The sequence below is a fragment of the Coregonus lavaretus genome (assembly GCF_964263955.1).
Source record: "Coregonus lavaretus genome assembly, chromosome: 26".
NCBI lineage: Eukaryota > Metazoa > Chordata > Actinopteri > Salmoniformes > Salmonidae > Coregonus > Coregonus lavaretus.
This window is the reverse complement of record NC_140013.1, coordinates 2,878,279-2,890,490: the sequence shown is the minus strand read 5'-3', so window position 1 is coordinate 2,890,490 and position 12,212 is coordinate 2,878,279. Positions and strand designations below refer to the sequence as shown.

Sequence of the window (12,212 nt, the reverse complement as noted above, 5' to 3'; positions counted from 1 at the left end):
TTGCTCCTTCCCTCTCTCTCTTTTTCCCTCTCTTTTACACAGAGCTTCAATCATCCTATGTGGTTTAGGTTTTTCTCCTAAAATGCAAACGCAGACAACCAAGTAAGTTACCGTCTGTGTGTGTGTGTGTGTGTGTGCGCAGACGCGGATGTGATTAACGGATCGCTCTGTGTGTTCTCTTCACAGGGAGTTTTCTGGAGGTTGGAGAATGAGATTAGCTCTGGCTAGAGCTCTCTTCGCCAAGTGAGTCTCTCCTTATTTTATCCAAAGGACAGTCTTCCCAATTAAAATACAAGGACAGAGATTATATTAGAATATTGATGTACATTTATAAAGCTCTTATGAGCTATTTCCAGAATCTCAATTTATAGACCATCTATTCAACACAGTTTATGAAGACATAAATTGTGGCTCTGCTAAATATTGTAAGGATAGCTTCAATTCTCTAAATAATGTGTATTTTCTTTCTTTTTAGGCCTGATCTTTTGTTACTTGATGGTGAGTGATTTAAACCACATTAAGTATTTTTGTATTGAGTATCTTTGAACAGTTTGACGGTGTCCAGTAGTCAGCGCAAACGCCCTTTAACTGACTGTCTGTCTCTGTCTTTCTGTCTGTCTGTGTTTGTTTCTCAGAGCCCACCAACATGTTGGATGTCCGAGCCATTCTTTGGCTGGAGAATTACCTGCAGGTAGGTTACTCCTGCTTACCGACACTCTTAACATTGCATGCCGAATCCAGTTCGGGTGCCCTTCTCCCTAAAGTGTGCACATTCTCACTCCCAGGATTTAAAAGCATTGGTTTGGTGAAAGCATGAGCAAGCGTGAGCTAGAGTGACTATCCGCCAATCCAGGGCAAGGGGTGTGAATGAGTGTACATTTCAGGGAGAAGTGTAGAGAATAGGAAGATAGGGTATGTTTTAATTGCATGAGCAACAAGTTAAAATGTGGTGGGTAATTCAACTTTGCTGTCAACTTTTGCCTATGGGGGTGCTCTTGAGCCAAAAGGGGTCCGCCCCCAAAAAAAAGGGTCCGCTAAATTGGCAGAAAGGGGCAAAGCATACATAGTTAGCTTCAAATGGATTGTGTGGTTTCACAAGTTATGAAATTGCAAACAAAGGTTGTGTCCCACTAATATTTCCCTTCTCCTGAAGTGTGCACTCTTTCAATACTTCCTACAAATCTGAAGACATTGGATTGGTGGAGGCATTGGCTAGGTGGAGTTACCACCATATTTCTTATACCAGTTATTTCCTTTTGAAATCAGTGAATGGAAGTGAACGAGTGCACACTTTTGGAGGAAGGAGAGGTAATTGTGACATAGCTAAAGCATGAGCAACAAGTTAAACTCCCATATCGGCTGTTTAACCCCCCCCCCCCACAGACCTGGCAGACCACCATCCTGGTGGTGTCCCACGACCGGAACTTCCTCAACGCCGTGGTGACTGACATCATCCACCTGCACTCGCAGCGGCTGGAGAGTTACCGTGGCGACTACGAGAACTTTGTCAAGACCAAAGAGGACCGCCTGAAGAACCAGCAGAGGGAGTACGAGGCCCAGTTTCAGTACAGAGAGCACATCCAGGTTAGGAACCCACACACAGTCATGCACACACCCATTTTCTCTCACGTTGAGGTACCCACAGACAAACTAAAAGGCCTATGGCAAGCGTAATAACAATACACTTTCTAAGCATTTGTCTTTGCTGATTAGTGTTTGGTTATTTTATATGATCTTGATATGCCAAACTTATCAACATCCTGCTAAATACTTATTAGAATATATGTTATAGTGTCTTATTTCTATATATTATAATCGTGGATTGATCACCTCCCTCTGTGTCCCAGGTGTTCATCGACCGGTTCAGATACAACGCCAACAGAGCGGCACAGGTGCAGAGCAAACTGAAGCTCTTAGAAAAACTGTGAGTAACCATCTCTTTCAAAAATAAGATGTTAACACGCACCCCACTCTGCTTTCTCTCATGTAGGGCTCCCTGGGAATTACAGCCTGAAAGTGCAATTCATTGTAAAGGATAACTCCTGTCTTGCACATGCATGATGACCTCTGTGTGTTTGTTTGCCTGTGCACGGGGGAATGGTCATTGTAAAGAATATCTATTGTTGTCATCTGTCGTCCATTCCCTCACTGTTCTTCTCTTGTCTCCTGCAGGCCTGAACTCAAACCTCTGGAGAAGGAAACCGAAGTCACCTTAAAGTAAGAGACCGCTCCTCCTGTCCCGAATGAAGTCTGGTTTCAATTCTCATTCATCTGAGTGGTAACGTGTGTGTGTGTGTGCGCATCTGTCCACAGGTTCCCTGATAACTTTGAGAAGCTGTCTCCCCCAGTGCTCCAGTTGGATGAGGTGGAGTTCTACTATAACACCGACCAGCGCCTCTTCACACAGCTGTCGGTGTCTGCAGACTTGGAGTCTCGCATCTGCATCGTACGTATTAATCACACTGCTCTCAATTCTGATAACTAGCTTGATTGAAACGAGTTCTAAAATACATGCACTGCTAATAGTTCGGGATGCACTGATGTGACAGTTCTGGGCAGATGCCAATATCCAATATTTTCTTAGCAATATCGACCGATTTCAGATATATTTTCATTTTATGGCACTTTTAACCATTCTAGCAGAGATACGAACTGCAATCAACTTTCTATGTTCATAAGGCTTTTGTCCCCCCATCGGGCCAATATGGTGTTAGATTAATTTGTATTTTAAGAATAATGACTAAAGGATTTCACCCCAAATACAGTATAAACTGTATTAGAATTATAATGTATTAGAATGATAATGTATTGTCAACTTACTAACAGAGGGGGGCGGGACTAAACATTCCAGGGTGAAGGGGACTGAGGAAACGGGTTACAGGGGGCCTCCTAGAGGTGGGCGGAGCAGGGTGCCTTTGTGTGTTGAGGTATAAAACAGGAGTGTATGGGTTTTGGCGCCAGAGCTCTCCATGAATAAAGATACAGATAATCCTTGTTGGTTGTGGACCTTGAATCATTTATGATTAAAACCAGAGCCTTACAACCTCTGGTAATGATTCAAGCTTAGGTTGAATTAGAGATAGAAATTATCTTAACATATGGTCACTGATATATTGTGCGTCCATTGATAGTGTACTTTTAAACCTGTGAAACACTTCCACAGCCAAGGCTCTGTGCAACCTTCCAACTGCTAAAGAAGTACGTACCTACAGTCTCTCTCTTGCTCTCTCGCTCTTCTCTCGCGCTCTCTCTCTCTCTCTCAGGTGGGTGAGAACGGGGCGGGTAAATCCACCATGCTCAAGCTACTGATGGGAGAGTTAACGCCCGTCAACGGCATCAGACACAGCCATCGGTGAGGTTCCATGCTTGACGTCAGGCCATGTTGCTCTGCTGCTAATGTGTGTCTCGGTGTGTGTGCGTGTCCACAGGCTCCCTTGTAACTTTCAGAAGCTTTGTGTGCGTAAAGGGAAGTAAACAACAGCTTTATTTCCCGTTCTCGCTCAGGAACCTGAAGATCGGTTACTTCAGTCAGCACCACGTGGATCAACTGGACCTCAACGTGTGTTCAATTGAGCTGCTACTCAACAAATTCCCAGGTGACCACCACCACCAAAACATACCAATACTGATCTTTATCAAAGCCTGGGCTGTGTTCATTAGGCACCAAATGCAAAGGAAACTGATTGGAACAGGGATGGGCTACCTGGACTTGGTCCAATAAGAAATGCCCAGTTTTTTCGTTGTGTGCCCTAATGAACACAACACTGGTGGTTGTTACGGATCCCTATAGATGGGTTACCTGACAACGTCACAAAAACAATGCGCGCACTTCAGCTTCAATGGTGCAAAAGGCAGTGTGTTGTGATTCTGGATGGCCAGATAGCTAGCAACAATGACAAGAAGCTGCCATGTGAGGAATCGTAGGTAGCTTGTTTCAGCTTGTTTGATCTTGTTCTTGATACTATGTCTTGTTTTGACTGTCACATCTATGCTAATATGACTAAAATTCGCTAGCTAGCTAACCAACAACTGTAAAGATGTATTTGAGAGAACAGGTGCTCATTGTACACATTTATTTTTGCTAAACAACCAGCCCCTCTATAGCCTGCAGTCTTTGTAATTTGTAACCCCTTTTGTCCCTTCCTCCCTCCCAGGTCGTAACGAGGAGGAGTACAGGCACCAGCTGGGTGGCTATGGGATAACAGGGGAGCTGGCCACTCGGCCGGTGGCCAGTCTGTCAGGAGGGCAGAAGAGCCGGGTGGCCTTCGCCCAGATGACCATGCCTTGGTAATGTATTTTATTATTACACTCCATGACCCCAACATTTCACACATGATTTCTCACATTGTCAAATTGTCATTTTGTGGTAATAAACTGGTTGAAAAGTTGAAAAAACGTCCTTGTACAAGCAGTATACAACCTGACCATGATGTCTAATAATGTGATTGTAATCAGGTTTGCCAGCTGGGTTACATCTCTCTATCCTTCAGATGTTAAACCGACTCTGTGGTCACTCAAGAATGCATGGTAGTTGTTGCAAGAGTAGGGATGTTAACCCGGGTGTCTGGGCTAAATTCCCTAATGGCCCCTCATACCACCACGGCCACCTAATCATCATCCCCAGCTTCCAATTGGCTTGTTCAACCCCTCCTCTCCCCTGTAACTCATCCCCAGGTCGTGGCTGTAAATGAGAATTTGTTTTCAACCAACTTACCTTGTAAATCAGAAAAAGACTGTACATCTGTCAAACTGCCCTGATAACACTAGGAACAGAACTGGAGAGAGGACATTCATTTTGGGAAGTGTCAAGATCCTAATGATGAGATGGTCATAATCAGTCTCAGAATGTATGTTATTATTAGGGTTGCCGGCAGCAAAGCACCCCTAATAATATTGTTGGAATAGCTCTTGTCGGAATAGCTCAATGCCCGATTAGTCAAAAAATGTATACTTTGGCAATATCAAAGTATATCAACACCACTACTCGGACACTAAAAATGGCACGAATCGGCCCATAGCTGGCGCTGTATTAAGTATTCAAAGTCTAATGCTCAGCCCCACCTCCCCGTTTGACGTATAACCACGAAATTTGGTATATCAGTGTTTCTCATCATAAGGAGCAAATTTGCTTCATGAACCCATGAGGTCTGCCATTTTGAATTTTCCGACATGTTGGATTTTTTGATCAAATCTTCAAAAATCTTCTCATGAACCGTATATCCGGTTGACCTGAATCGAAACTCAGAATGTATGTCTCTACTAAGTTTGAGAAAAGCGATACGTCAAAAGATGGAAGAGAAAATGGCAACTTCGTAAAAAATATTATTAGCTTCACTTGTCTTCGCTCTATCACCTTGAAACTGATTAAGGGTATTGACGACACTAGTAGGAAGCAGGTGTTGATGTAAAAAAAATAACATGGAAACAGTAAGAAATTTGTTGTGAACCTCCCAACAGTTAGCATTTATGCTAATGCTAAAAAGCGATTATTCAAATGAAGTCTCGAGATTTGGCGACTACAGTGTTTGTTAGTCCCTACAAAGTTTGCCAAGGAATAATTGCTACGTCAAACATAGCCACTTCATGACGCTATAAATAATTTGCACATAGTATTTTGAATTGTTAAATGTACAAGGATGTATAATGCTTCAATGCAGCCGTCTCTTTCAGCCTGCTCATAAACCAGCACCCTGTTTCATTGCTGCTTGCATCTATATTTGATCTCGTACTCACGTTTTCTCTCTTTCAGCCCAAACTTCTATATCCTTGACGAGCCGACCAATCACCTGGACATGGAAACAATCGAGGCTCTAGCGAAGGCGCTCAACAAATTCAAAGTAAGCTTGTTTCACTATAAGTCGCTGAGAAAATGTCCTTTATTTATCTCACAATGTTAATCAGTAGAGTAAATATGGAGAAACTGTAAGTCATGGATCGATTTTCTTTAAACAGCCACTGCAAGCTTATTTTGGCCACCACTAGCTAACAATCAATGGAAGTGATAGCACTTGAACACTTTAAGTTTTAAGGTGCGTATATACCCTTCTTTAATTATATCCTCTCCTCAGGGTGGGGTGGTCCTTGTCTCTCACGACGAGCGTCTGATCCGGCTGGTGTGCAGAGAGCTGTGGGTCTGTGAGCACGGGAACGTGCGGCGAGTGGAGGGGGGCTTCGACGAGTACCGGGATATCTTGCAGGAACAGTTCCGCAAGGAGGGCTACCTGTGAGAGGGAGGAGGGACCTTCCAAAACATACCACCCCAGGCAACTTTCCCATTACGCCAACTATGACAGACTTGCCAAGTTACCAATCGATTTCAGCCCCCAATAACCTAAAGCCCCCCCACTCTCCATTCCCCGACTGCCAATCATCATCCTGAGTTTTACTGGCTGTTGTTCCAGCATTTATCTCTGCTCCCCCACACCACCGTTTTTCTTTTGTTTGCGATTTAGCTCGGCCCGGCAGTTCAAAGTGACATACTCTCGTCTATTGTCCTGAAGCAGACATGTTTTAGGCTACATGAAGTGCAAACTCTGTCCACATGGAATGTCAATTGTGCATGTACTCTGTGTACTCCGAAACTGCTCTGGCCTACCCACTCCCAACCTTCCTGATCATAATAGTTTGAGCTGGTTTGGTTCACTTAACAACAAGGAGGATATTCCATAATGTGAAGGTGGGGGTGTTGTGCCCTCTCTTTAACTGTTAACCCCATGTGGGCAGCCATCTTGGAATAATGCTACATCCTTTTAGCTCCTAATATCAGTGAAGGGACGAATATGTACATCAGAAAATTTGAAACAATGTTCTCGATTTCTTCATCCATGTTGAGTATGTGTGTGATTGAGTGGGAGAGAGCGAGGATATATTTCAAGTGCATATGGGGAGATGTTTCTCCTGAACGTGTGTTCTTGATGGAGAGGGAGCATCTCTTAGTCAGTGGAACCCAGGGCGAAGCCGAAATGGCACCCTGTTCCCAACATAGTGCAGTATTTTGTGAACTTGCCAAAAGTGCACAATAGCGAAAATGGTGTAATTTCAGACACACCTGGTCTTGTTCATTAGGCACCAAATGAAAGAAAACAGTCTGAAACAGGGAGGGATTACATGGACTTGTCCAATAAGAAACACTCATTTTCGTTTTCTGTTACAAAACGTTTCCTGTTGCGTGCCCTAATGACCACGATCCTGGAAACATCCATATCTGCGTCAGCATGGGAAACCACCAGCACAAAAACAACGACTTCTACAACAACAGCAGCTGGCTCCAGGTCTCACTGCTGCTTCTTCCCCAGAATCTCCAACCAAGTTAAGAGGGGTATTATTAAGCAATAAGGCACGAGGGGGTGTGGTATATGGCCAATATACCACGGCTAAGGTCTGTTCATAAGCATGACGCAAAGCGGAGTGCCTGGATACAGCCCTTAGCCATGGTATATTGGCCATATACCACAAACCCCTGAGGTGCCTTATTGCTATTATAAACTGGTTACCAACGTAATTAGAGCAGTAAAAATAAATGTTTTGTCATATTGTGGTATACGGTCTGATATACTACAGCTGTCAGCCAATCAGCATTCGGGGCTCGAACCACCCAGTTTATATAATTCTTAAAGAAAATTATCAGAATAAAAAACAACTACATTCTTCCTGCTTCAATGTTATATCGCTAACTTATAAATAGCTGTTTTAAGAACTATTCAATCATAACACCATCCTAATAAAAAAGCTTTAATCATCCATCCGCCAGGTCTGATGATCTGCTCTCTCTGCTATTGTTCAACTAACACCATGCAACATTACTTTTATTATTTTGACAAAGTGGAACCCGTATCCATAACAATCTAGAGAAGACCTATGGATAGAGTGTCTACCAAACGACAGAAAACACTCAAATAATATACATGTTTTGTGAAAATTGTAAACAGATGCTTAATCAATCACAGGTTGAGTTCAAGGTGTGGACTGTGCGTGCATGTGTATATGGTGGCCTACAGACTTGTCAATATGACTTATTTTAGTCGTTTACTTCAAAGCTCTACAGATTGGTGTACCTGTAGAAAGTAGAGCTAGTCAGACATTTGACACAAGGGGTTCGTTTAAAAAGGGATTGCATTCGTTTTGGAACCGGACTGCCTCCCGGGCGTGAGCCAGGTGCCCCAATATGGCCGGCTCAAAACAAAAGTGACGTAATCAAGCATGTGGAGTGATGAGTAGGATTCTGTGTTCTCACATGCAAAAGTGATTGCTTTTGATAAAAAACGCTTTATCTGCCAAACTAAAATGTAAATGAAAGCTAGTTTGAAAATTCAAACATTTTATTTTATGGAAAAGAGGATGTTTCTGGACGATGCACCATGCTGCCTTGACAACATGACAGAGCGGCGCAGATTACTGTTTGATTTGAGAAGGGCGCTCCTCCCTCCCTGCTTTCACCCAATGACGTGACTTGCCATTGCCCGGTTTAACCCGGACCAGCATAATACAACTCAATGTAAAGAACAGTAGCCCAGGTACCTAACTGTTTCTGCCTTCAACAACCCTACACTATTGCCTATCAAAACTAGACAAACGTGATCTAAATCCGAAACGGACTGAACAAATTGAAGGTAAACAGCACAATGACACAGAGCTTTGAGAGTGAACATGAGAAAAACGTGAGACTTTCAATGCAACAGTCGGTGAAAAGAAATGGGTGGGATAGGATGTTTGACACAACAGTGCTGCTTAGTGGCAGTAGTAAAGCATTGCCTGTGCCACAATGGGTACACTAGCAAACAGTAAATGTTTTCTATTGGAGAAGTTCAGGTAGGTCCCTCACTGTATGGATCCGTTTGTGGTTCCTAGTGATGAATACACCCCAGGACGAGCTGAGTCAAACTCCATGTGTTAATTCATGTTACATGTTTTGACATTTTAAAATCAGACAGGTGCAGAAATATAGTCATATATTCTGCCTACAGTACATTCTGCTGTCCATTCTGAAGTCCACAACACTGACAACACACATCGACATGCATGTACTTTACCCTCAATTACTATGCAAACACTTGCTTGAATAAAAACATCAAACGCATTCCCTGGCACAGCTCTCTTACAATGGATTTTTTTTTCTTTGCCGTAGTTCTTGTACATTTCAAATCTATTTGTAAGTCGCTCTGGATAAGAGCGTCTGCTAAATGACGTAAATGTATTTTATTTTCTTAGCCTGTCATATGATCGGCTGTCATATGATCTCCAGATCGCTTTGCCTGTCCCAGTCAGGTGGTTATTGCATTGGCATCCCCTGCTATGTCCTCAAACACTGGGGTGTAGGTGTCAACACACCCATGTTCAGGAGCTTCTCCCAGTGCTGAGGGGAATCACCATAGTCCTGTCCTAGTCCTGTAGTGGGCCTGAGAGGGGGGCATAGGGTCTCTAAATGGGTAGAGGACAGGCAGGCTCTTCTCTGGTTCTCTGTGGGTGTGGGTGGTGACTAGTACCAAGCCCTGGGCGCTTAGGAGAGAAGTCCCTGTCAAAGTTAACCTCTGAGCAGGTGAGGAAGCTGTGGGTGTCGCAGTCTGAGGAACTGTCCATCCTTCTATTTATCCCTCTATCCATCCCTCTGGGAACTCTGCCAGGTCTGGGCCATTGAGCCAGCTGACCTGACTGCTGATGTAACTGAGAGGGTTCTCTGTGAAGCTGTGTCTGGGCCGATTCCCCGTGGCCCACAGGGCTGTTCAGCCTCCTCATCTCCTCCACAGAGAGACGCTGAGGAGGACCCGTCAGCCCTTGCACTGCCAACCTCCCACGGTAGCGCCTCTCTTCACCCTCTCTCCACCTATCATCTACCTGGCTCAGCGGACCACAGGCCTTACCACATCCTCCGTCTCTGGAGACTCGGTGGTCAGGGTTTGTCAGCTGGATTTGGGGAGCCTGGTGTTTTTCTTCTGACCTCCCTTGCCTCCAGTCTCTGTCCTCTCCCAGTCTGTTTTTATGAGAGGCCTAGGGAGCCTTAGAGAGGCAGTGTCAGACTGTACACACTGTAGACACTTTATCTCGTAGTACTCCAGCTCCTCACTGTGTCCACCAGCCTCCAACCCTGGCCTGGCTGTACTGTAGCCGTCCTGGACCACCACAGAGAGTATCCCCCGTTTATACACCCCTTCCCCAGAACTCCCAAAGTAGACAAATAAAGATATTAACTTTGAACCTGATGGTAACAGTTGTTGTGGCAAATTTAGGGTTGTCTTCCAGGTGCACGTAGGTGAAAATGTTTCCCCTGTGTGGGCTGATGAAGAACTGGCCAGCGTTCTGCCCGTATAAGAAGAAGTGGAGCTGTGCGTTGATTCCTAAGTCACCATCCACTGCTCTCACTGCACACACAACAGATCATGCAGAACACGGGCACACACAGCATTAAAATAAATCATAAACACATTGTAACCTATCATAATCGCATTTATAAAGATATAATGAATCAAATTAATTTGTAAAATTCCTCGAACATAGCAGTAAAGGGCATTTGTAATACTATGAATTACTTAGTTCTCCTTGTTTATCTATGATATCTAAAATGGCTGCTGTTATTAAACCCCCTCACCTGGAGCAGTTCCAAGTTCCAGCCGGCATGATAGCCACATAGGGGCTGTGGAGGAACTGAGGCCAGTGGTGGTTGACGTCCGCAACCAGGACAGACACCTGTACTGAGCTGGACAGCGGCTGTGTGGGGTGTGTGTCCCTGGCCACCACAGTCAGTCTGTAGATTGCCACCACCTCCCTGTCCAGCACGCCAGTGGTCAATAGCTCCCCAGACGTGTCCTCAATAGAGAAGGGTCCATCAACACTCTATGGAATACCTGGAATACAGTTAACCATCATATTACAGCACTGAATCAAAAATAATATCACAGCAAAAGATCTGACCATATATTATTTCTCTACTCCAGGGCTGGGGACCCACATGACTTCATATTTTGTTCCAGCCAAGGGAACTGTACCTTATGTGTCCATTGACACCTTCATCCAGGTCATAGGCAGTGACCATGGCAAACACTGTGCCTGCAGGGCTATCCTCAGAGACAATGGTGGTGTAGACCTCACTAAACACTGGCCAGTTGTCATTCATATCGTCCACTACAACATGGACTGTCCCAGTCCCTGTCAGGCGGCAGGAGAGACAAAACAAAACAATATCAACAACAACAAAAAGATACTTAAAGCCTGCAGGTATTATTCTTAATTACTTGCTATAAGCATGTATGAGCTTTTATGAAGCCTTATTATAAGCATTTCATTTGTGATGTCTCGACAAACATAAAATAACATCTTATACCAGATTCATTACTGCTCAGAGAGAGCTTAGCTAAATCCTACAGTCTGGATTCACAATGTGATATACAGTATACAGGGGGCCAGTATGAAAAATGTATGCACTCACTAATTGTAAGTCGCTCTGGATAAGAGCGTCTGCTAAATGACTAAAATGTAAAATGTATACAAACTAAGGACAGCTCTCATGTGAATACATTACACTTGTACAGGAGAAAAAAAACGTTGAGTTCTGATATTTCTTAAAGGAACAGCAACAGGTTTTTGTTATACGGAAGCAGAGATCCTGATTAACTGAGTCGACAGCCATGATGTCTAACTTGTAGGGTGATGTCACCTCCCTGTCCAAACTCTGTAGCATGTTAAAGGTGCCGTTGGGCGACAGAGGGAAGAGGCCCTCCCCGTCTCCTCTCTCTATGAAGTACCTCAGCTGGCTGTTCACTCCTAAATCCTCATCCCTAGCTGATACCTGGTCACAATTAGGGGTAAGATTTTACTGAAAGACAAGAGGTATAATGTATTACTAATATATTGCTTGTATTGTAATCAACTCATGATGCTACTGTATGTTATGTCATACTGTATGTCGTGGCAATTGTTTAACAGACTCAAAATGGCTAATAATAACTCAATCATCATTATGAGATTACACTAAATGACAAATCTTACAATGCATTATGGCTGCATCAAAATTATTGTCTCCTGTCATAACATCAATCATAGTCTCTTGTTACAGACATATCGAGGAGCTGGCCAATGCATGAACGATTTGGTTCTGGGTTCTGAGATTACATCAATCGCAACATCAAATGTTTGTTCATATGAAGCTGGAGGGTTCTTCAGTCAGATTAGTCCAGGTCCTAACCAGGTCGTTATTTTAAAGGATAACTTGTTCCCAATGA

The 12,212-nt window shown here is 43.8% G+C and overlaps 1 protein-coding gene across 1 annotated transcript in view; it reads left to right on the top strand.

Annotated features, from left to right (window-relative positions):
- The window catches only part of LOC311102096 (ATP-binding cassette sub-family F member 3-like), a 30,133-nt gene extending 22,393 nt beyond the window's left edge, over positions 1 to 7,740 (top strand). The window contains exons 9-21 of the mRNA XM_084143321.1: positions 43 to 102; positions 187 to 243; positions 476 to 498; positions 636 to 691; positions 1,384 to 1,584; positions 1,848 to 1,924; positions 2,173 to 2,217; positions 2,314 to 2,446; positions 3,264 to 3,352; positions 3,505 to 3,596; positions 4,155 to 4,287; positions 5,750 to 5,837; positions 6,069 to 7,740. Coding sequence (XP_083999447.1) covers positions 43 to 102; positions 187 to 243; positions 476 to 498; positions 636 to 691; positions 1,384 to 1,584; positions 1,848 to 1,924; positions 2,173 to 2,217; positions 2,314 to 2,446; positions 3,264 to 3,352; positions 3,505 to 3,596; positions 4,155 to 4,287; positions 5,750 to 5,837; positions 6,069 to 6,227 — 1,213 coding nt within the window. The 3' untranslated portion in view covers positions 6,228 to 7,740. The remainder of the gene's footprint in view (positions 1 to 42; positions 103 to 186; positions 244 to 475; positions 499 to 635; positions 692 to 1,383; positions 1,585 to 1,847; positions 1,925 to 2,172; positions 2,218 to 2,313; positions 2,447 to 3,263; positions 3,353 to 3,504; positions 3,597 to 4,154; positions 4,288 to 5,749; positions 5,838 to 6,068) is intronic.
- The last annotated feature ends 4,472 nt before the right edge of the window (positions 7,741 to 12,212 follow it).